At 43.0% G+C, this 24,449-nt stretch overlaps 1 protein-coding gene and 1 pseudogene across 5 annotated transcripts in view; both read right to left on the bottom strand.

The window, feature by feature from the left end:
- LOC126249805 (UNC93-like protein) overlaps positions 1-24,449 on the bottom strand; it is a 448,375-nt gene that overhangs the window by 166,438 nt on the left and 257,488 nt on the right. For 4 of the 5 annotated variants that reach the window (XM_049951499.1, XM_049951502.1, XM_049951501.1 and 1 more), the window contains exon 2: positions 4,027-4,262. The exons of the other annotated variant lie outside the window; for it this stretch is intronic. In XM_049951499.1, coding sequence (XP_049807456.1) covers positions 4,027-4,238 — 212 coding nt within the window. In that variant the 5' untranslated portion in view covers positions 4,239-4,262. The remainder of the gene's footprint in view (positions 1-4,026; positions 4,263-24,449) is intronic. 5 annotated transcript variants of the gene reach the window in all.
- LOC126249828 (5S ribosomal RNA) lies at positions 20,116-20,232 on the bottom strand (annotated as a pseudogene).

The raw sequence follows: 24,449 nt of genomic DNA, 5'->3' as shown, positions 1-24,449 counted from the left end.
AGACACATTTACAAAACCGCGTTGTAGACACGCGAAGCTGCGCCCAGCGTACAGACACTGGGCGGGATCATGGTATTTGGATTTTATACTCATACATTATACGTATTTGCTTCTACGACTGTTTTATAGCCACAAAGGTGTTTTCATGAAAATGAAATTTTTTCGATACTTCATTACAAACAGTTTAATTTTTTTGTTTCTGATAGAAAATTGGCAAAAAGGATACCCGGGCAATACTGCGTTTGCCAGCTAGTATTACTCTGAAGTGTATGAAAAGTATTACAGATTGCTACACTGTGTGTTTCTTAGTTGCATCAAACATCCATGAAGGCGGGCGCACGTGTGCGCCCACGCGCCCGCCCACACACAGACAATCTCTCTTTCTCTCTCTCTCTCTCTCTCTCTCTCTCTCTGTCTGTCTCTCTTTCTCTCTCCCAACTAAAATAGTATGACATTCACTTCCATTAAACTGATTAATCCTCCCTTTCAACTCATTTGTGCCTCGGGTTAAATATTGCGAGGAAAAATTCATAGCTGTTTATTATCCTAATGAAAATTGCTTTTAAAATAATTAGACTTCCTTGCAGTTTATCTAGCATTCTGCTGTGCAGCTACGTTATCTAGCTATGAGGCGACCATCTTTACGGCATCAAACGCCATCTGTCGCACCTTAAGCCCCTTCTTATTTTGCCATCGCTTCTCCTGTAAGCTGCCTCTTGCCGAGCAGCTGTTATTCCCTCCGTCCATCTTTTCCTAGGTTTACCTTGTTTTTCTCTTCTCAGGGATCCATTTCCAGGTTAAGCCTTCCCTCCAGTAATGCGTCACTTGAGCATTCCGTGATAATTGCGTCTCCCTTTATTTTTCAATTCCCACACTCCATAAATATTATCTAAGTTGCTTCTTCTTGAATTCAGTTTTTTCTTTTTCGTAAACCCATACTGAAAAAACTCTGTGAACGACTAACATAAGGAATCTCGTCTTTCCCCTGATGATAGTAGGTCTAATGCTCAAATTACAGTTCAACTGTTTGCACATGGCCTTTCCCAGTCGCACATTATGGAATACATCTTTTCATCTGCTCCTTCTGAAGTTAGTGTAACCCTACGCATATGAAGGTTTGGGAGTTTTATTTTGCTTTGTATTTGTCCAGTGGCTTTTCCAAGGTCTGCAACTCTCAAATACGCAGGCCAGATCAAAAAGTCCCCCCAGGGGACACGAGGACCAAATGGTTCAAATGGCTCTGAGCACTATGGGACTTAACATCTGTGGTCATCAGTCCCCTAGAATTTAGAACTACTTAAACCTAACTAACCTAAGGACATCACACACATCCATGCCCGAGGCAGGATTCGAACCTGCGACCGTAGCAGTCCCGCGGTCCCGGACTGCAGCGCCTAGAACCGCACGGCCACAGCGGCCGGCCTCCACCTTCAATTTACACTGGTGAGCCGACACATTATGACCACCTGCTTAATAGCTTGTTTGTCTGTGTTTGCAACGAAATACATCACTGATTCTGCGTATCATGAATCCGACAGTTTGTTGGTAGCTTAGTGAAGGTATGTATCATTACATGTCTACTCACAGGTCATGTAATTTCCGTAAATAACGGGCAGCTGAATAGCGTACACGGTGATGGCGCCCGGCAGCGGCCGCAGGTGGGTTCCATAGGATTTACGAATTTACATCACGAGAATTTGGTCGGCGAAATATTAACGTGAGATCACTATAATGGTCCTCAAACCACTTTAGCACGATTCTGACTCCGAGACACGGACAATTATACTGCTGAAAGATGACATCGCCGTCAGGGATGCAGGTGGTTCGCAGCTGTCAGTGTGTCTTCGATTACGGCCACAGATCCATGCAAGAGTAGAAGAACGTCTCCCATAGCATAACAGTGTTCCCACCAGTCTGCGTCCGTGGAAGGCTGCACGTTTCGAGCCAACGTTCACCTCGATGCCTCGATGACGGCGTTTCTGGAATCGACCATCGATCAATTTTAGCAGCCGAAGAGCCGACACGTTTCCATTCACCGACGACCGAATCCCGATGGTCCCGTGCCCACTGCAATCTTTATTGATGGTGTCGTTGGGTCAGCATGTGAGCACGTAATGGTGATCTGCTGCGGAGGTCCAACGTCAACATGTATGCTCCGAAGCACTTGCACGTGCATCAGCATTGTGCTCTTTCAGCAGAGATGCCACAGATCACCATCTCTCCTACTTTACAGAAAGACAAGCCTCCGAAACCCACGTTCTGTGAAGAGTTGTGGATGTCCAACCATTTAGCGTATAGTGGAAGTTTCACTGTCTAGTTCCCGGGTTCGATTCCCGGCGGGGTCAGGGATTTTCTCTGCCTCGTGATGACTGGGTGTTGTGTGATGGCCTTAGGTTTAAGTAGTTCTAAGTTTTAGGGGACTGATGACCAAAGATGTTGAGTCCCATAGTGCTCAGAGCCATTTCACTGTCTAGATGCTCATGACAGTAGCACGTCAACATTTGACGCTTCGCCGTTTTCGAGATACTCGTTCACACGCTGTGCATAATAATAATCTGCCATTTGACGAAGTCGCTTATCTCAGTGGATTTCACCATTTCCAGCCAAAATCTTCGGTAGGGCGATGACTCGTCCGTGTCTGCTCCGCTTACATACACTACTCGCCATTAAAATTGCTACACTACGAAGATGACGTGCTACAGACGCGAAATTTAACCGACAGGAAGAAGATGCTGTGATACGCAAATGGATTAGCTTTTCAGAGCATTCGCACAAGGTTGGCGCCGGTGGAGACACCTACAACGTGCTGACATGAGGAAAGTTTCCAACCGATTTCTCATACACAAACAGCAGTTGACCGGCGTTGCCTGGTGAAACGTTGTTGTGATGCCTCGTGTAAGGAGGAGATATGCGTACCATCACGTTTCCGACTTTGATAAAGGTCGGATTGTAGCCTATCGCGATTGCCGTTTATCGTATCGCGACATTGCCGCTCGCGTTGGTCGAGATCCAATGACTGATCCAATATGGAATCGGTGGGTACAGGAGGGTAATACGGAACACCGTGCTGGATCCCAACGGCCTCGTATCACTAGCAGTCGAGATGACAGGCATCTTATCCGCATGGCTGTAACGGATCGTGCAGCCACGTCTCGATCCCTGAGTCAACAGATGAGGACGTTTGCAAGACAACAACCATCTGCACGAACAGTTCGACGACGTTTGCAGCAGCATGGACTCTCATCTCGGAGACCACGGCTGCGGTTACCCTTGATGCTGCATCACAACAGGAGCGCCTGCGATGGTATGGGGTTCCATTGGTTACACGTCTCGGTCACCTCTTATTCGCACTGACGACACTTTGAACAGTGGGCGTTACATTTCAGATGTGTTACGACCTGCGGCTCTACCCTTCATTCGATCCCTGCGAAACCCTACATTTCAGCAGGATAATGCACAACCGCATGTTGCAGGTCCCGTACGGGCCTTTCTGGAGACAGAAAATGTTCGACTGCTGCCCTGGCCAGCAAATTCTCCAGATTTCTCACCAATTGAAAACGTCTGGTCAATGGTGGACGAGCAACTGGCTAGTCACAATACGCCAGTCACTACTCTTGATGAACTGTGGTATCGTGTTGAAGCTGCATTGGCAGCTGTACCTGTACACGCCATCCAAGCTCTGTTTGACTCAATGCCCAGGCGTATCAAGGCCGTTATTACGGCCAGAGGTGGTTGTTCTGGGTACTGATTTCTCAGGATCTATGCACCCAAATTGCGTGAAAATGTAATCACATGTCAGTTGTAGTATAATATATTTGTCCAATTAATACCCGTTTATCATCTGCATTTCTTCTTGGTGTAGTAATTTTAATGTCCAGTAGTGTAATTTTGTTACTGTGCCGCGTGCCCGCAACGGCAGCAGTCGTCATCCAACGTCGCGGTGGGCAGTGGTCGTAATGTTCTGGCTCGTCAGTGTACATAAGGACTCAAATGCTGTTAAGGCGAATGAGAGAGAAGCAGACGCACCGTATGAGGAAGACAGAGAGGAAGAGGCTGGAAGCGACGAGCGCGGCGTACTGCGCGGCAAGCGCGGCCGTGCCCACGCCGCCCGCCTTGTTGATCGAACTCTGCAGGTGCGTCGCGCCCAGCACCGCCGTGAAGTGCACCATGAACGACACGCCCAGCATCACCATGTTCTTCAGCATCCGCGCTGAGTCGCTCAGCTTCAGCCGCAACATTTTCGCCGTCTCTCACTGTCGCTTCTGCAACGCCAAGAAACGTAATTGCCAAATGATACAGTATGAACTACATTTGTTTTCTTACGGCAATTCACGTCCGTCTACAAACAAGCAACTATACTTTTTAATGCTCAAACATGTTTCGTCACATTTGTAGCGTCATTAACTGTTATATTCATGAAGGTTGTGAGGCATCAGGAGAAATACTATATTTCAATTACGAAGTGTTCCATACTGGGTTTCGTGCGTATCTTTAGGTACACGTTGATAGTAGAATTACGTGATACATTTGGACAGATATACCGAGTGGTTGTAATTAAAGTTCAGCTACTCACGGAGGTCCAGTGTGAGCTTTAATTATCGTCTGGTAGTGGAACTTGGTATATCTTTTAATGCGTTAATAAGGAAATGATTTGCGCTGGAAAAAAGATAGTTCCTATTTTGGCCACCAGGTGCCAATCTTGCTCTGTACAGTATCTCCTCGACGTCCCTGGTCTTCTTACTGAACAAATTGTGTTAGCGGATATTAATAATAGGAATGAACATTATGACTTTCTCACTTGTTTGACCTTTTCTGCCCACATCCCGTTCCTAATCCATTACATATGGGAACATTTCTGTACGTCCTTCTTGCAACTACAGCGCCAGTTTTGCACCTGGTGACCGAAATTGGAACTAACTGTTTTGCAACTTAATTTGTTTCCACAATAACGCATTAGAATATCTACGAAGTTCCACTGCTATACGATAATTACGGCCCACATTGGACTTCTGTGAATAACTGCACTTTAATTATAACCACCCGACAGTAAAAACTATATCTAAAGATGTCAGCAATTAATGTGAGCATTCCTTTCAGTCATTAATACGCATACACAGTATTTATTTTTTGAGCAAAGTTCGTCATCCTATTATTAATTATGAAATAAACAAACACACTAAAAGGGAACAATAGTAAATGTCTCTGAAGTTAGTAATGGGTTTCTTTTTTCGGACATTCTGTTAAATATATCATTAGGCACTTGGTGTTTAACGATTTTGTGGAAAATCTTAATTTAAACAGTATTAAGTAGAAATTTATTATTCGACAGTTTTTTCAACTTCCCGATTGGCATTACATAAACAGCTTTATTAAAAACAATTTAATGGAACAAATATAATCTAAAATTACAAGATTAGCTGATCGTATTACGTAACATTTACAAAGTAAAATGTTATCTGAAGTAGTCCTATTATACTCGCATCTCATTTTTCAGTTCCAGTTGCACATTTTTTAAATGTATGACTAGTTTCGATCTTCCTGGGTCATCTTCAAATGTATGTAGTTGCGTCAGCAAGCAGTCGTGTGTCACAACTACGCATCAGGATAAAATCTTTGGACATTGTCACACACCAAATTTGAAAATTCTTATCTGCTTGCAAGCAAAAATTTTGTTCTGTCAAAAAAACTCGTACGTTCGGAAGTATGTGGCTTTTAATCCAGATTTTCTAATCAAAAATTGCAATTAATTTGAAAACTTAAGTTTTCTTCCCAAGAAAATATGTACTTTTATTTAAATACACTATGAAACTATTGTAATTAAGAGACTGCAATCTTCGAGAGGCTTCTGGCGCAAACAGAGAAATTATAAATACGCGAAAAGCGAGCCAACTGGTTCTCAGATGTTATTGTGATTACTCTGCAGTCAGTTCCCTTAAGTCCAGCGGCATTTTCAGTAAATTCTGGTTAGCACATGTAAAGATTATATTTTGTCATGCTCAGAAGTCAGCAATGTAACTGATATTAGTTTGTAAGGCTTTGTGAGGATACTATACAAAAAACTTGAAGAATAAATATCGAGAAATAAACAGCTATTTGTTTCATTCAAATGGAGCATAGTTCATGGGACGTACTAGACGATGACGTCATAGTCTTCTATTCTTACCCCCAAGAAAGGATGAGCATAAAATATTTACTCTTTGTAAACTTACCTTACCTGCTAAGATCATTACGTGCTGTAATAGTTTTGAACTTGCTCCTCGAAGGCCACTTTCACAAACTGAAATTTACGCAACTTGTGAAAATTACTGTGAAGTTTTGTAACATGTTTAAAATGTTTCGAAAGTATTGCTAGGGGAAGAGAGTTTACCAGGAATTACTATCTAGTGTTTCCTGAAAGTATTTGTCTGGGGTGTAGCCTGATACGGAACTGAAACGTGAACGATGAACAGTGCAAACAGAAAGAGAACAGAATGTTTTGAAATGCGGTACTACAGAAGAATGCCGAAGATTGGACAACCACATCCAGTAACATATGAGAGGTACTGAATCGCACTGAGCAAAAACGAAATTCATGGCAATAAAAGAAGAGATCAGATGATGGAGCACATACTGAGACTTGAACGAGTCGGCGGTTTGGTAATAAAGGAAAAGGTGGGATGGAGGAGGGGGGACTTGCAGTGGTGAAGAAAACACTGTCACAAATTGTTCGGTGTGGGCTCTGAAGGACAATGAAGCTAACTATGCAGAAATATCAGATGGTACGTAGGGAATAATCATCTCCATCATCCGTAACTGAGTCGTCAGAAGAAAATTTCACTGTCACAGATCACATTGTCACATTGTTACAGTGGCCATTAATTCGGATCGGGGTAATAACTTAAGCCTTCTGTTATGCTCTTGAGGAAAACTGGCACTCAGTTCATCCGATAGCCTGTGCCAGCGCTCCACTTTTGACAACATCGCATTGTACCTAGTTTGTCGTCTACTTGTTAGATATAAACACGGATTTACTGCCACACTTACCGGACCCACAGCAACCCGTGTCGGTTAATAGGTAATTCTCGTGTGTCTTAACAATATTACACTTTTATTGTCAGTGCTATAACCGAATTGCTATCCCTCGCGGTATTGAGGTATGTGTGAAATAAACAGCGTTCGTGGATAGGAAACATATACCCAGCAGTAACGAAAAATATCCACCTTCCACTAAAAATATAGGACAAGATATTTCAAACTATGTCAAAACACAAAAAATTAAAATCCTTGATGGTATTTTTGTTCTGTCGTTGCAACTACAAAAATTTTTAAGTCTTTTCACCAGACGCGTTTCGCTTTATTGAGGTAAAGGATCATGAGTGGTGGTGATTTTCAAAAATGGTTCAAATGGCTCTGAGCACTATGGGACTCAACTGCTGTGGTCATCAGTCCCCTAGAACTGAGAACTACTTAAACCTAACTAACCTAAGGACATCACACACATCCATGCCCGAGGCAGGATTCGAACCTGCGACCGTAGCAGTCGCACGGTTCCTGACTGAGCGCCTAGAACCGCGAGACCACCGCGGCCGGCGGTGGTGATTTTCGATTGATTTCTCGCTTACATCGGAAAATGCCGTCTGCTAGCACATCGTTGTTTTTCTGCGTTAGCCACTGATAATTTTGGTCTAATTTTTATTTGTTCTGTAGCACTATGCATTTCTTATGTTTTTCACAACACACTTTGATGCACACCACTGTATTCTGTTTGTTTTTGTACACAGAATACAGTGGTGTGCATAAAAGTGGGTTGCGAAAAACACAAGAAGTGCATAGCGCTGCAGAACTTCAGTGCATTTCTGCTGAAGTTAGAGATGGGTCTTGATTCACTTGTAGGGCATTCTGTTAGTAAAATTCGCTAAATTCAACTGCCCCTGCACAGCTTTCAAATATCTGTTCAGCACAGCGCCAAGATACGTCTATGCACTCAAATAGAATACTGTCTTTTATGTACATAGCCACTCCCCCACCACGCAAGGAACTCCTTGAAAAACAGCCAGCTAATCTGTATCCTGGTAAAGGAAGCCTCTGAATTGTCAAATTATTTAAGTGGTGCTCCGACATATCTATAATTTCAGAGTCAATATCTGTAAGCAGTTCACTAACTTTAATATCTCTTATATTTTGATGAAATGTGCTAATTCCTTCTCTACTTGGAAACATGACATCCTCTGAAGGTGAGTCCTTAGTTAGAGAGACTTCCTTTAAGCAGGTATACCTATCAGCTGACTTCAATCTAAAATAGGTGCAACTCTAACACCAACTACTACAGGAATTTTTCCATGAGTGATCCCACCACCACCGACTAACTGCCACCTACAAGCTTTGCCATCCTCCCCTTCCCATTCCTATTCCTATTCCTATTGAGCTGCAGGCCATGCCTAGTGAAAGAAGTAATTACATGTTAGGACACAAAACCGAAGTGAGAGTTTTAACAACTCTGTATTGGAATGTACACTAAAAATTGCTCTGGTAGGACTTCATACTTTGAAAACAGGTATGCTGGATACTCTGCAATGTTTCAGTGATGAAGCGTCAAGGTTAAGGTTATGGAACTGATGGGACTGCCTAGTGCACTAAATATGCAAAGAATTTTAATCGTCATATGCGGCAGGAGACTCTTCCAAGCAGAGAAATCACTGTTGGAAGCCACCAGAAAGCAAGAATAAGAACTCTGCAAAATAAAGGCGAGGGGACAACACCAGAAACTAGAGGACTATGGACGTGGGACGCAAGTGTTACGCAGAGCAGGTAGAGAGAAAAGCTTTAAATTTTAACTTTAATTTCCCAGAAGTTCATTTTTTGATGTTTTGGTACACGCTGGTTAAAAACTACTAGGGACAGAGGACTGAAATTTTGTATACTGTCGTAAAACGTACTTAAGGGGGGACTTACGAAGAAAGCTACAAAAATTGTGAAAACCTTTATTGGATCTTCATTTACTACATGGTATTGAAATTTCACATTCCAATTCCACTTCTAAGAGTGACAAAAATATTAACTAACAAAAGCTTGCACGAGACCACGTCCTTTGTTGTTCTGTATTTCCTCATATTTATTCCTGCGGTGTTTTCTTCTAATTTTATGCAATGTGGTGAATATTTCAGTGTTTATCTGATCCAGAACTTATACAAAAGTGTGTGAATGCAAAAATTCAAAATCATAATGAAAATTAAAACCCTCTGATAGGAAAACCATTCCTCCAGGATAGCATTTGTTTCCGAAACTGTCGATGAAGTTGCAGCGTATGATTCTTGATTAGTTTTTATCTGTGCTAATATTGGCAGACTATGGACTCCACAGAGACTAGTACTTGAACTAGAAGCTTTCACACTGTCGATATTGAAGGAAATCGATAACAGGAGATTTGATGCAGTTTAGCATTATTATTATTATTGAAAATCAGGTTAACCTATGCGGGCATGCAAAGAAAAGACTGCTTGAGGAGGAAGAGGACAATGCATATGGTTTGCATTAGTTCACACAGATAAGATGAGGCCTAAAAGAAACACTGTCAAATCTTTGTTTCAGGTTTCTCATAACTTACATTTTGGCAACTCTGTGTACCGTTTCCACACAAATCACTGACATTATAGTACTTAAATTTAGCAGGCAATTAGCTACTACTGTAGTGAAACATTCTGTGGAAGGAAGTTTCATTTACTGCAATAGTGAGACATTTCTGTAAGAGAATGGCCCTAAGACTGGGTATATTTTTTTTTCAAAGAAATTAGGAGAGCTGTAAAAATCTAGGGAAAGAAGATATAAATATTCTGTTCCACAGATATTTGTAAAAACGGTATATCTAACTTTGCACAAAAATCATGAATTTCGTTCTGACAGATTTTTAAAAAGACGAATATTTGTACTCACTCTCTTGAAAAATGATAATTGTTTATAAATAAAATCACATAACATCAATAAGCATGAAAACTTATGTATGTATCCATATAACATTCCTCAACAACTGTGCCAAATTTAGTCACATTGCCTTGAAAACTTAAGGTGTTCTAGGTTATCTTCCAAGTATTGCAGCTTCGCATACGTCCCCCCTCAAATAAAAAGCAGACGATTTTTATGACTTAAGTTTGAAAATTAAAGACCTTTTTAAGAAAATACAGAGTTAATTACTAAAATTATCGACGCTCATTATTAAAAAAATTTTGAACCCTTATTTATGACAGCAACATCATTTTTAAAACTCTACTTTAAGCTTAATAGTGAAAGGAATTTCCAGAAAAAAAATATGAAGCTTCTACTTTGATTTTATTACGAGATATGTGCATATATGCTGTACATAAATAATTAACACGATTTATTTCACTTGCTACACAAAATACAATTCAGCTAAAAAGTGTTCGACCAAAAACTATGATTCATATAACAAATAGCTCCCAAAATATCTCATCAAAGGTGTTGAGCATTACGTGGGCTTACAACTCTTATTCTTTGACTTACACTGTTGAGCTAACTGACCAATTTTTCAAGATTTCTCCTTGTGTTAACGAACCAGTCCCCTTCATCTAAATTCTACATGATTAGTCTGCAATTCACAACAAAGTACCTTGAGGAGGCATCATTGAACCACCTTCAAGCTATTTCTCTACCGTTCCCTCTCAAACGGCGCGCGGGAAAAACGAGCACTTAAACGTTTCTGTGCGAACTCTCATTTGTCTTATTTTTATCGTGATAATCATTTCTCCTTATGTAGATGGGCGCCAACTGAATATTTTCACAATCTGAGAAGAAGTTGGTGATTGGTATTTCACGGGGAGATCCTGCCGCACGCAAAAACGCCTTTGTTTTAAGGATTGCCATCCCAATTCACGTGTCATGTCCGTAGCACTCTGTCCTCTATTTCAAATAATACAAAACGAGCTGCCCTTCTTTGAACTTTTTTGATGTCCTCCGTCACTCCCAAGATAGCGAACAAGAGTGGTGTAGCTCTCTTTAGTAGACCTTTTGCATTTTCTCAGCATTCTGCCAATAAATCGTAGTCTTTGGTTTGCTTTCTCCACAACATTATCTGTGTGACCTTTGCAATGTAAGTTACTCGTAATTCGTAGAGAATAAGATTGTCACAAGCAGTTAGAAACATAAAATTCGCTGTGCAGTCAGCGTACGCGCGCACGAAACACACACACACACACACACACACACACACACACACAGAGAGAGAGTGGGAGAGCATTTGTTTAGTATAAAGGAGAATGTCAGATACTGTATCACGCAGTAATTTACATCAGTTCGACACAGGCACGCCTTTCCTATTGCGTAGTGTTACAAGAACAAGGTTACCAAGCTGACGCCTGTTAATTTGCGTTACCAAAGAAAATGTCAAGGTCAAGCTGCGGTATCTATTAGAAAGTAAGGGGAAAACGGTCTCGCATGTATACAGAGGACGTATCAAAACATAGAAGCTGCGCAAATAATGACGTCACTTAATCAATGAGAAACAAAATCAAAACACGATTTCAGAAGATCCAGTGCGGTTGCAAAGAAACGTGAAGATCATTCTAATCGATTTAATGAGTCGACGCTTAGAGATCGTACAACCGAATATTTTCAACAAGCAATTGGACATTCGTTTTTTTTTTTCGTTCAGTTGTTTTTTTTTTTTTTCAGTTTAATGACAACCGAATAAAATTAGTCTACGGCCTCGTCCCTCTCCAGGTTTGAGTGGTTTAACTTAATTTGGAGCAACCAATTGTCACAATTTTCTGTCGGCTACGTCAAAGAGTTTAATATCTGTGGAATGAGCATTTGGCTGCGCAGAACGAGAACACTCTCCGTAACATCTCCTGCAGCTCAAGTGCCGTGATTCTGCAACGGTGCGTTTTAACCGGTTTAGCGCTTAGTGCATGTTAATTGTTATTACTTCGCTGCTACAGATAGCTCACATTCAGCAGTACCGTGAAACTTTGTATTCGCATTTTACAGAGATCTTAACAATTTCACACCAGGAATTGATGAAGTTGGCTTAAAGATGTGAAGAGCAGCGGTATTGTGCTTTTTGCCACAGTATCATAGCTCCGATTTCATTTTATTTACGTTTTTTCGGTAACGGGATAAGAAGTGACAGCCAACAATAATTTTTTTACGTTTTCTATTGCACTTATTCACATTATAGAATCTCTGTTCTAATTAATTACGTTACAATCACACTGTAAACGATGTCGAAGTGTCATGAAAGAACAACGCATTTGGAACCATGAAACTGTTACAGAAAATATTGAAAGCAATTTCACCATCTGCTTGTCCATTATTATTTCAATTTTTCTTTACTTACATTCTGCTTCATAGACAAGTAAAATATCTATTACATTTTTCATCTCATTGGAAAAGTAGAACCATACGCTACACACAAAAAGGAAAATAAATAAAATAAAAAAGTAAAGAATAAAGAGATCAATGGACAAATTTTGGAGTATTAAAAGAAATGACAGACAACAATATATATAGTGTTTGCTCTTGCTCTGATTAATATTTTCGAATATGTTGGTTTAATCATGTTAAAATGACACTGTATGGGAAACTGTCTGATGCAGAAATACGTATTTTAAGATGCACACAAGAGTTTGAGAACCCCTGCATAAATTGAAGGAAATTAATCAGACTGTCATGTACATATGTCATCTGCGTATAAACATAGCATCAATATGTATAGCTGTCTTTAACTTTACTTAAACACACTTGCAAATTTATTTAGCACTTCAGAATGAGATTTTCACTCTGCAGCGGAGTGTGCGCTGATATGAAACTTCCTGGCAGATTAAAACTGTGTGCCCGACCGAGACTCGAACTCGGGACCTTTGCCTTTCGCGGGCAAGTGCTCTACCAACTGAGCTACCGAAGCACGACTCACGCCCGGTACTCACAACTTTATTTAGCACTTGTCTCACAAACATATGACCATAAAATCACAGCAGTTATCTCTGCAATACAAGACTTTATACATCCGTATCCAGATATTTTTCGACATACAAAGTTCCTCATATCAATATGACATTAGTTGTACTATGAAAAGTAACTAACTGGTCCTCCTTTGACATACTTCTCTTTACATCCGTAGCAACGCCAGTATTTCACCACAGCTGTTACTATAACGAGTAGAAAAGTGAAAAAAAACGATATATAAAACGAATAAGTCTAATATTGAAGTTTCGCTGTTATCACAAAATGTAGACAAGCAGCGTCGTCCCAACATCACGTGACTAGTCTGGTTCGATGTTGAGAACACGTGCAGCAGACATAGCTCACTCCATAGATATACATACTCTATGGGCTACGTCCGTTATATGAATGTTTTCCAACCTCTTCGCGTGGGGAGCGGCGAGTCGGTGCGCGCCCCCTGCTGGGGCCAAGCACAGGAAAACAGCCGGTGCGAGGTGGTGGCGCGGTTGCCGGGGCGAGTGGAGTATGCAGGGACGTACTATCTCCTCCCACTGTCTGCCACCCCGGCCCTGCAGGACGCCGAAATGGAGCGTGTGCGACGCAGGCGTCAGGCACTTTTTAATTTTTATTTATAATTAATTAAGGGACGTCACTCACACCCTGTCAGTAAAACGGAATGCAAACAGTCGCAAAATTTAGCAATATTCCTTTCTTCTTCATTTACCCCTAAGATCACTTAGGCTTGCGCAACTTTGTGCTCCCAGTGAGCTGGATGGAGCTCTTTCTTTTATTAGTTATGTATATGGTAACTGCACCTGGAACAATTTAATACACAGAAATGTATTTATCAGTTTTAATTGGTGAAAAGAATGATAAATATGTGTATTGCTTATTCTAACTTTGGCGTACCCATGTCATTCATTGTCTTCGGTTATAGCTGCGGTGCGGGTTGGGGGGGAGGGGAGGGGGCGAGGGGGACCCCTCTAGGGTATATGTACCCGGTTTGTATTGTATTGTATACCACTTCTTTACTTCATCTAATGAAATTACTACACAGACTGGTTCCACTCAGAAGAATAACTGAGTACCCCAGTCAACTAAACCACTCAAGAATGGTTTCAGTGGAATGAACGAGTGAATACATGAGTCAACCGACAGAAAAACTGAAGACTGGTTTTCACTTGAAAGGCTGAATAACTCAGTCAGTACGCAATATGCACCCACCTTCTCATCACAGTCAAATTGAGAAACACTCAGCGCACGTAAGTTTGCTTATGTAAGTTGCCAGATCATCTGTCCTTAATTAATATTGTTAATTGAATTAGCACAACTTTTAATAATTTTGATGCGCTTATGTATGTATCCATGGATTTTAATATGCGCGAGTGTCTGGCACATACCACAAGTGCCCTCTCTCGGCGAAACCATCGGCCCTAGTGCTTTCACACTCTCGTCTCGATAGTTCATAGGCGAAGTACTGGTGCTAAACTGTTCGCATTGACCCTGTACAAATGGAGAAGATGTCTTAATTATTGACGACGCCTTTGGCACAATTGTTTTATTAATCTCCATTGTATGATGTAATTTTATTAAGTAACTAAAAGATTTTGTGCCTGTATTGCTCAGTTAATTTCACTGTTACTTAAGCTTTAGTGTTTCTCATTTCCGATGTTGAGGTTTTGCTAATAAAAGTGTCTTCCTGTTCAGGATTTTTTTTTGTTTACTTCTGATGAAGGTATATTTATATATACCGAAACCTTGGTCCAGAAGTTTAATAAATCTTTATCCTGCAACTGATTTGGCTGTCATCCTTTATCGTGAAGAATTTCAACAGTTGCTGTTTCAGCCATGTTTAAAATCTTGGAATATTGTTAACCACATGTAAGACGCCGCTGACGTACATGCGGGTACATCAGACCCAGCTCCATCAATCACAGTGAATTTGAAGAGCTGAATGGCTCCCCGGACCCCATGGATTCTCGAGGAGTCCATTTAATTATCTTACTACAATGGAATAATGTTTTCAGCTATATGTCTCACCTCGCTAAGCTGGAAGGAAGTTCCTCTACCTACAGTGAGAAGAGAGTGCATCGCTCAGTATCATATACAACGCATTGGTCACATCTGCTTAATTATAGTCCTCACTCACATCTAACCAGACTTTTGCTATCTCAGAGACCGTTGACGCTGTCAGATCGAAGCCTTATTAAATGATCTTAATACAAAAAGAACCGCAACAACTGTTCAATGATCCTCTATTGAAACGACCAGTTTCGCAGCTTAGAGCTGCTTTCTCACGTATACGTGTGAGTAGAAAAATGGGGGCAAAAATAAAAATAAATACTGTTTACAGTCAAAGTAAGAAAAAAAAAGGACGTAGTAAATAACGGACAAGAGTGTTCACGATCAATTGATGTAAAATCCAGACCAGGGTTAAATGGACGACGCAGTATTGTAAGGCCGGCCGCTGTGACCAAGCGGTTCTAGGCGCTTCAGTCCGGAACCGCGCTGCTGCTACGATCGCAGGTTCGAATCATGCCTCGGGCATGAATGTGTGTGATGTCCTTAGGTTGGTTAGGTTTCAGTAGTTCTAAGTTCTAGGGGACTGATGACATCAGCTCTTAAGTCCCATAGTGCTCAGGGCCATTTGAATATTTTCAGTAAAATTAAAATGAAGTGTCCTTCGAAGCAGTCAGGAAATAAAATCGGTAGAACGATGGAGTCGACCACTCCAGGTCCTATAATTAATATATTATGGAACGTTCTTCATCACGACCAAATGCAAGCGTTTCCTGTTACTAAAGAGCGAAAGTTAGTCATAAGAAAAACAGAATCATTGTACAAGCTCGGCGAAGTATTGCGGCGATGTTTTCTAGGCTTTTGTTCTGTGTTTTTTTTTTTAATTTTACCTTCTTTTTGAGGAAATAATCTTTTCTAGCGTTACATGAGAAATCTGTATTGCTTTCTATATTTTTGCTGCAACAACCCTCTGTTCCACATTGAAAATCAATTTTCTAATAAAACCTGAATTAATGTTATAAATACTGTTTATTTATAAATAACAGACAAGAGGATAACTATGTAGAATACAAATGATCCGTACGTTTGGCGGCCCTTTATATATATTCTCACTCAGTTTCTAGACGGTTCACCGCTTCCGGTCTCTACGGGAATCTGCTAAGACGCAAACAAAGTGATCGAAATCGTGTAACGCCGGATACGCAAGGAACACAGCTAACGTACAAGTAACGGGGCTATGATCTTAACAGACCAAGGCTGCTAGGAAATTTAACTTAGTCTACGCTCGTTTCTGGTAGCTTCCGGTAGTTTTGCAACTCTACAGGTAATACAGAGGCTTACCGACAGTCACTCCTCCAACGTACCATTTGCGAGAGAAACGGGGTAGGGGCGTCAGTTATTGGTAGCAGAAATACCCTCCGCCACACATCAAGCGATTTGCGTAATATTGACGTAGATGTAGAAGGCACATGCATACAGTGCTACTGCAGTGACATCTAGCGCAAAACGTCGACAGCTCCCTTAACAAAAGAGGCAATCGAAATCAACGCTGCTGACGGGCTTCTGAACGTTCAGTTGGGCCGCATGTGACATGTTTGAAGTTTCATTTGCTGCTCTACAATGTCATCCACTACCTCTGCAATAATAGCAGATTGTAGCAAATGCACAGTTACGTGATTTTTCAAGCGTATGACAAAAGACACCGTTATGGGTTTAACTTTGCAGAATATTTTGTCATCTGGCCTAGGTGTTTTCGTCAGATAATGCGATCGGAATTGTCAGGCGTGCTCGTTGTCTGGATTTCGACAAGTATAAAGCAAAAACAAGGAGATTAATGTCTGACGTCTCGTCGACGACGATATCATTAGAGACAGGTTGTGATGCAGAACAACTTATATACTCGTCGTCAACAGCAACGCCACAGAGTTCGACAACTTGGCTTCCGGCTAATTCTTAAGGAACTGTGAGTCGAATCCCACTCATATGTTTATTCAAAGCCCCATTACAATTCCAACAGCAAAATGCATAAATGCTTTGCGAAATGACGCGGCCATTTTTAATGGACTCAAAAACTGGTTTAGTCCTGGCCACTATACTATTGATTTTGTACTGCTTAACGCGTTTCAGTGTTACGCCATTCTCTGAGGCTCTACAATAGAAATACATGAAAGGGCGTCAGTGAAGAAAAGCATTTGTACAATTACATAAAACTTACTTCGTAAAAACAGAAGAAGCAAGAATTCAGTGAAAAAAAACATTAATAAAATACATGAAATGCATATCGTAAAAAAAAAGAAGAGAGAACTAACGAAAATATAAGTATAAATTCTTAGGTAAAAGGAAACTGAATTTGCGAAACATGGATACAAACTATCTGGTCTACATTACATGAGGACGTTTCAATGCGAACTGACTCGCTATACGCCGGTCATTGTGGCCGAGCGGTCCTAGGCGCTTCGATCTGGAACCGCGCGACTGCTACTGTCGCAGGTTCGAATCCTGCCTGGGGCATGGATGTGTGTGATGTCCTTAGGTTAGTTAGGTTTAAGTAGTTCTAAGTCTAGGCGACTGATGACCACCGATGTAAAGTCCCATAGTGCTTGGAGCCATTTGAACCACGTACTTAAAAGCGTGTTGGTCCACTTTCGGAACGCAGTTCAGCAGTGATTCTACGCGCCATGGATTCAGCAAGTATTTAATCGGTTTCCAGAGGTTTGTGGCACCAGATGCCTACGCACACGTCACACACATCCCGTAATTTATGAGCGGTTGGTTTGTGGGCGCTGAGCTGGCGACCGAAAAAGTCCTAGTTGGGTTTCTTCGGATTCAGGTAAGCCGACTTTAATGGCGGAGATATCAACATGAGATTACTATCATGCTCCTCAAATCACTGCAGCACGATTGTGGCCTTGTCACGCGGACAGTTATCCTGCTGGAAGATGCCATCGATGTTGAAGAAGATATCAAGCATTTGGCGTTACTGGTGGTCCGTAATAATGTTCACGTAGTCCACAGCTGTCATGGTGCCTTCGATTACAACCGAAAGTCATAATGGAAGCTCAGGTGAATGTCCCCCATAACGTGATCCTGTTCCCACCGGCCTGCGTCCGTGGCGCGCTGCATGTACCGAGCAGCCGTTCGCCTAGATGACGGCGTATCTGAACACAACCATCGACCTGGTTTAACTATAAACGGGATTCATCCGACTATACGACACGATTCCATTGATCCGCCGTCCCATCTCGATGATCTTGTCCCCTGTGTTATCATAATTGGCGATGTTGTTGTGTCAACACGGGAACACATAGGAGTCCTCTGCTGCGGAGCACCATGTTCAACACTGTGCGCTGAACGGTGTGCTCCAAAACACTTGTGTCTGTGCCAGCACTACACTTTCTCGTCATATCTGCCACAAATCGCCGCCTATCCTGCTTTAGAGAGCGGGCAAGCCTCCGGTCCCTATGTTCTGTGATGAGATACGGACATCCAATTTCTTGTCGCCTGCTCGAGGTTTCAGCATTCTTCAACCACTTTCCACAGATGCTCATGACAGTAGCAAGCGAACAGCCGACCAGCTTCCGAGACGCTCGCTCTGAGGCAAAGTCGGATTTCCGCATTTGCGCCTCTCATCATCGCTAGAATGATTCTCCATTTGCCTCTCTGCTCCGCTCATATACCGGGTGATCAGAAAGTCAGTATAAATTTGAAAACTGAATAAATCACGGAATAACGTAGATAGAGGGGTACAAATTGACACCCATGTTTGGAATGACATGGGGTTTTATTAGAACCAAAAAAATACAAAATTTCAAAAAATATCCGACATATGGCGCTTCATCTGCTCAGAATAGCAATAATTAGCATAACAAAGTAAGACAAAGCTAGACAAAGCAAAGATGATGTTCTTTACAGGAAATGCTCAATACGTCCACCATCATTCCTCAACAATAGGTGTAGTCGAGGAATAATGTTGTGAACAGCACTGTAAAGCATGTCCGGAGTTACGGTGAGGCATTGGCGTCGGATGTTGTCTTTCACCATCCCCAGAGATGTCGATCGATCACGATACACTTGCGACTTCAGGTAACCCCAAAGCCAATAATCGCACGGACTGAGGTCTGGGTATCTGGGAGGCCAAGCATGACGAAAGTGGCAGCTGAGCATACGATCATCACCAAACGACGCGCGCAAGAGATCTTTCACGCGTCTAGCAATATGGGGTGGAGCGCCATCCGGCATAAACATCGTACGTTCCAGCAGGTGTTTATCAGCCAGGCTGGGGATGATGCGATTCTGTAACATATCGGCGTACTTCTCACCCGTCACGGTAGCAGTTTTGCTGTCCAGCGCCATCCGTCGGACATTTTGTGAACTTTGCTTTTTTTTTGTTCTAATGAAACCCCATGTCATTCCAAGCATGTGTGTCAGTTTTTACCTTTCTATCTACACTATTCCGTGGTTTATTAAGTTTTCAAATTTATACTGACTTTTTGATCATCGGGTACTTCTCTTACCGCTTCACGTGATCTCATCTCAAAAAATAGTTCACATGGCTCTGAGCGCTATGGGACTTAACATCTGAGGTCATCAGTTCGGTAGAACGTAGAACTACTTAAACCTAACTAACCTACGGACATCACACACATCCATGCCCGAGGCAGGATTCGAACCTGCGACCGTAGCGGTCGCGCGGTTCCAGACTGTAGCGCCTAGAACCGCTCGGCTACTTCGGCCGGCCCAGATGCATTGTCGAGTCTAAAAAAGCACTCCGTCGTCAGGCTCAAAAGGCTCTGAGCACTATGCGACTTAACTGCGGAGGTCATCAGTCGCCTAGAACTTAGAACTAATTAAACCTAACTAACCTAAGGACATCACACACATCCATGCCCGAGGCAGGATTCGAACCTGCGACCGTAGCGGTCACGCGGTTCCAAACTGAAGCGCTAGAACCGCAAGGCCACACCGGCCGGCGTCGTCAGGCCACGAGTGGCCTATCGGGACAATCCGACCGCCGTGTCATCCTCAGTGGAGGATGCGGATAGGAGGGGCGTGGTGTCAGCACACTGCTCTTCCGGTCGTTACGATGGTATTCTTGACCGAAGCCGCTACTATTCGGTCGAGTAGCTCCTCAATTGGCATCACGAGGCTGAGCGCATCTCGAAAAAATGGCAACAGCGCATGGCGGCCTGGATGGTCACCCATCCAAGTGTCGACCACCCCGACAGCGCTTAACTTCGGTGATCTCACGGGAACCGGTGTATCCACTGCGGTAAGGCCGTTGCCTATTGTCGAGTCTAGCCGTATGAAATTGTGCTAACGATTTGACCACGGCCGCTGATCGGCTGATCGAGAAGGAAGGCTACCGATATCGACCTCAGACGACAATGTCTAGATAATTTTTTCAGCCAACTGAAGGAAAATCTGGGCGGAACGAGATTTTCTAACTATGAAGACGTTCACACAGCGGTTCTCGATTGGCTCCGTGACCAAGATGCGGACTTCTACCTTCGAGGAATTCAACGACTGGTTGCGAATTATCATCTTACTGAGTGACTGGAGCATTGAAATGCACTACTTGCCACGCGGGATTAGCCGAGTGGTCTTCGGCGCTGCAGTCATGGACTGTGCGGCTGGTCCCGGCGGAGGTTCGAGTCCTCCCTCGGGCATGGCTGTGTGTGTTTGTCCTTAGGATAATTTAGGTTACGTAGTGTGTAAGCTTAGGGACTGATGACCCTAGCAGTTAAGTCCCCATAAGATTTCACACACTTTTTCTTTGCGCTACTTGAAATAACAACTGTTTATGGCAAGAGCCAGACTAAATACAACTTCTGACAATAAAGGGTTCACAACTTGAGAACAGCATTGCCTCGAAAAGCAAGTAAGACTAACTACGACACAGTCCTAGGAGGCGCTGAGCTCGTTGGCAAATCCTGCGATGCGGGGCCCTCGGAGCGGCTGCTAAAGTGCAGCGGCGGACGTGGCTCACGGCGAGTCCGAGGCGACACCTCGGCGGGCAGTGGCAGGCAGGGATCCGCATCGGGGATTCGTAGGGAGACTTAGGGCGCCTGTTGGTTGCTCGGAGCCCGGTTCGTAACTGGCTTTCGAAGCGTGGAGCGCCGACCTAACGAGGAGAACACGGCGCGTGCAACAATCCGATTTCCCAGAAACTTCGCTCGGTGGAAGGGGGGTGAAAAAAGCTAACACGTGTCCCGGCTTAACCGTAGATACTCGACCGTTTCAGGTAAAGCGACGGTCAAAGTTTTCAAAGTACTTTATGTGCCTTTTAGCGCGCAATTATCTCAGCCGAAATGGTGGCACAGTGACTAGCGTCGTGGCTTCTCACTTCCGTGTACAGTGTTTGAAAAATGGTAATTGTTTTTACTTCATTTTATTTTATTTTCATTTGTTTCATTTATCTATCCAAGTCCGTAGAAGGTTACTACATCAGTGTTTCCTATCAGATTAGCGGATGCAAGGCCTTATACTAAGTGTAAAACTACATCTGGATTTCAGAATAAGAAGCATACATTTATTATGATATGCAGGGTGAAGAAAAATTCGCGTAGTCTGACTTCGCAACGCGATTCCTCACATACTACCAATACAAAAATCTCTCACAAAATTTAATCCTGAGCATATTTCTGGTAGTAAACAGACGTCAAAGATTGGCAATCTGGCAACACTGTAATCACACATACCGTAACTACCTCTGTCAGCATATGCGAGTAGTACTGTACAGTTGGTGCAGTGGACAGCGTTTTAGGTTAGCATACAGTGTTGCCAGGTTGCCAGTCTTTAACGTCCAATTACTGCCAGAAAGCCGGCCGTGGTGGCAGAGCGGTTCTAGGCGCTTCAGTCTGGAACCGCGCGACCGCTACGGTCGCAGGTTCGAATCCTGCCTCGGGCATGGATGTGTGTGATGTCCTTAGGTTAGTTAGGTTTAAATAGCTCTTCGTTCTAGGGGACTGATGACCTCAGATGTTAAGTCCCATTGTGCTCAGAGCCACTTGAAGCCATTTGAACTGCCGGAAAAATGCGCAGGACTTATTTTGAGACACACATTTTTGTATTGCTAGTATGTGAGGAGTCGCGCTACAAACTCTGAGTGCGCGAATTTTTCTTCACCCTATATATGCGTATGTACGGAAGTTTTCAGGGGCTACAATCATTTTAAATTTGCGTATTCTCATATTACATTCCTACATCAATTCTCTCATTTTATTTTTACGTGTATTCTTCAGGAATATTTGCTGAGTTCCCTTGCATGACACCGATCGTAGACACATTCGAAACACAGAAATTCCGAACACCACGAGCATTGCGCGAAGGCAGGTTTCCAACTGTGATGTTTCTTCTTAACAATCTCCAAAAATGGCTCTGAGCACTATGGGACTCAACTGCTGACGTCATCAGTCCCCTAGAACTTAGAACTACTTAAACCTAAAACCTAAGGTCATCACACACATCCATGCCCGAGGCAGCATTCGAACCTGCGAACGTAGCGGTCGCGCGGTTCCAGACTGTAGCGCCTAGAACAGCTCGGCCACTCTGGCCGGCTGAGAATCTCCATCAGGAAAGAAATATCGTTAAAATTGCTGATGAGTTCACGCGTTGGCAGTAATTTCGCGATAAACCACTGTAACGGATCACTTTTTCGAAAACTGGGGCTTGAAACTGAATATTAATCAAGACACGCTACAGAAATTTGGCCTAAAACAATTTCATATAATTTCGTCATTCATTTACTGTTTTTTTTTATTCATGCATCAGACATACAGTAAATAGAACAATAAGGACAACGTTATTCCAAAAGCCAGTGGAAAACATTTGTGCTGTAATCTTCTATGGACATAGATCGATAAATGAAAAATAAAACTTACAATAATAATTGGGTTTCGAATATGGGGCGCTAAACTATGACGCCGCAATGGGACTGATGACCTCAGCGGTTTGGTCCCATAGAACTTACCACCGCCACGCCGCGATACCAGCCACTATGCCATTGCTTCAGTTTAACAGTTTACTCGACAAAAGGCACATGACGTAGGTGAAAAACTTTGACCGTCGTTTTTTTGCAAGGGATAGCCCCCTCCCCACACCCCATCGCAACCCACCACCTCAGATTTAGTGATAAGATGTCCCAGAGCACCGCCTGCCAAAAACGGGTGATAAATCAAGCATGAAAACAGGAAGAAGGTGTACTGAACTGTGAAGAAAGAAGCAAAATAGAAACAGTGAACCGTCGAAACTCAATATGAGGAAAATCCTGCGAGTTTCGGCAGCCATGGCGTCGTGATTATGTAGTCATGGTATTGGACTGCGAAGTGGGAGATCCGTGTTTAAATCTGATTCGTGCCCCAATTTTTATGTCTTTTTTCCAACAAAATTATACACTGTCCGTCAGGTCTCTGACGCGTCTGTTCGCTGTATGCAAATTGGTGTCTGTGTCGTGGTGTAACCAAGGTCTGCAAGTCAATGTCAGGCAACAGCAAAATAAATTGCACAGTACACTAGTGGCCATTAAAATTGCTACACCAAGAAGAAATGCAGATGATAAACGGGTATTCATTGGACAAATATATTATACTAGAACTGACATATACACTCATACAATGTAAACTTTCACGGCCGGTATTGACTTCACTTAAAACTTCCGGGCTGATAGGCCGTGGTCGAAGTATAAAACTGTCTCCTAACGTTTCGTCTCCGACTGCGGGAGACATCATCGGAGGTAAAGCGGCGAACTGCAGTTCGCCGCTTTACCTCCGATGATGTCTCCCGCAGTCGGAGACGAAACGTTAGGAGACAGTTTTATACTTCGACCACGGCCTATCAGCCCGGAAGTTTTAAGTGAAGTGACATATACACTCCTGGAAATTGAAATAAGAACACCATGAATTCATTGTCCCAGGAAGGGGAAACTTTATTGACACATTCCTGGGGACAGATACATCACATGATCACACTGACAGAACCACAGGCACATAGACACAGGCAACAGAGCATGCACAATGTCGGCACTAGTACAGTGTACATCCACCTTTCGCAGCAATGCAGGCTGCTATTCTCCCATGGAGACGATCGTAGAGATGCTGGATGTAGTCCTGTGGAACGGCTTGCCATGCCATTTCCACCTGGCGCCTCAGTTGGACCAGCGTTCGTGCTGGACGTGCAGACCGCGTGAGACGACGCTTCATCCAGTCCCAAACATGCTCAATGGGGGACAGATCCGGAGATCTTGCTGGCCAGGGTAGTTGACTTACACCTTCTAGAGCACGTTGGGTGGCACGGGATACATGCGGACGTGCATTGTCCTGTTGGAACAGCAAGTTCCCTTGCCGGTCTAGGAATGGTAGAACGATGGGTTCGATGACGGTTTGGATGTACCGTGCACTATTCAGTGTCCCCTCGACGATCACCAGTGGTGTACGGCCAGTGTAGGAGATCGCTCCCCACACCATGATGCCGGGTGTTGGCCCTGTGTGCCTCGGTCGTATGCA

The sequence above is a fragment of the Schistocerca nitens genome, chromosome 3 (genome assembly GCF_023898315.1).
Source record: "Schistocerca nitens isolate TAMUIC-IGC-003100 chromosome 3, iqSchNite1.1, whole genome shotgun sequence".
Lineage (NCBI taxonomy): Eukaryota > Metazoa > Arthropoda > Insecta > Orthoptera > Acrididae > Schistocerca > Schistocerca nitens.
This window is presented reverse-complemented; position numbering and strand designations above follow the sequence as displayed.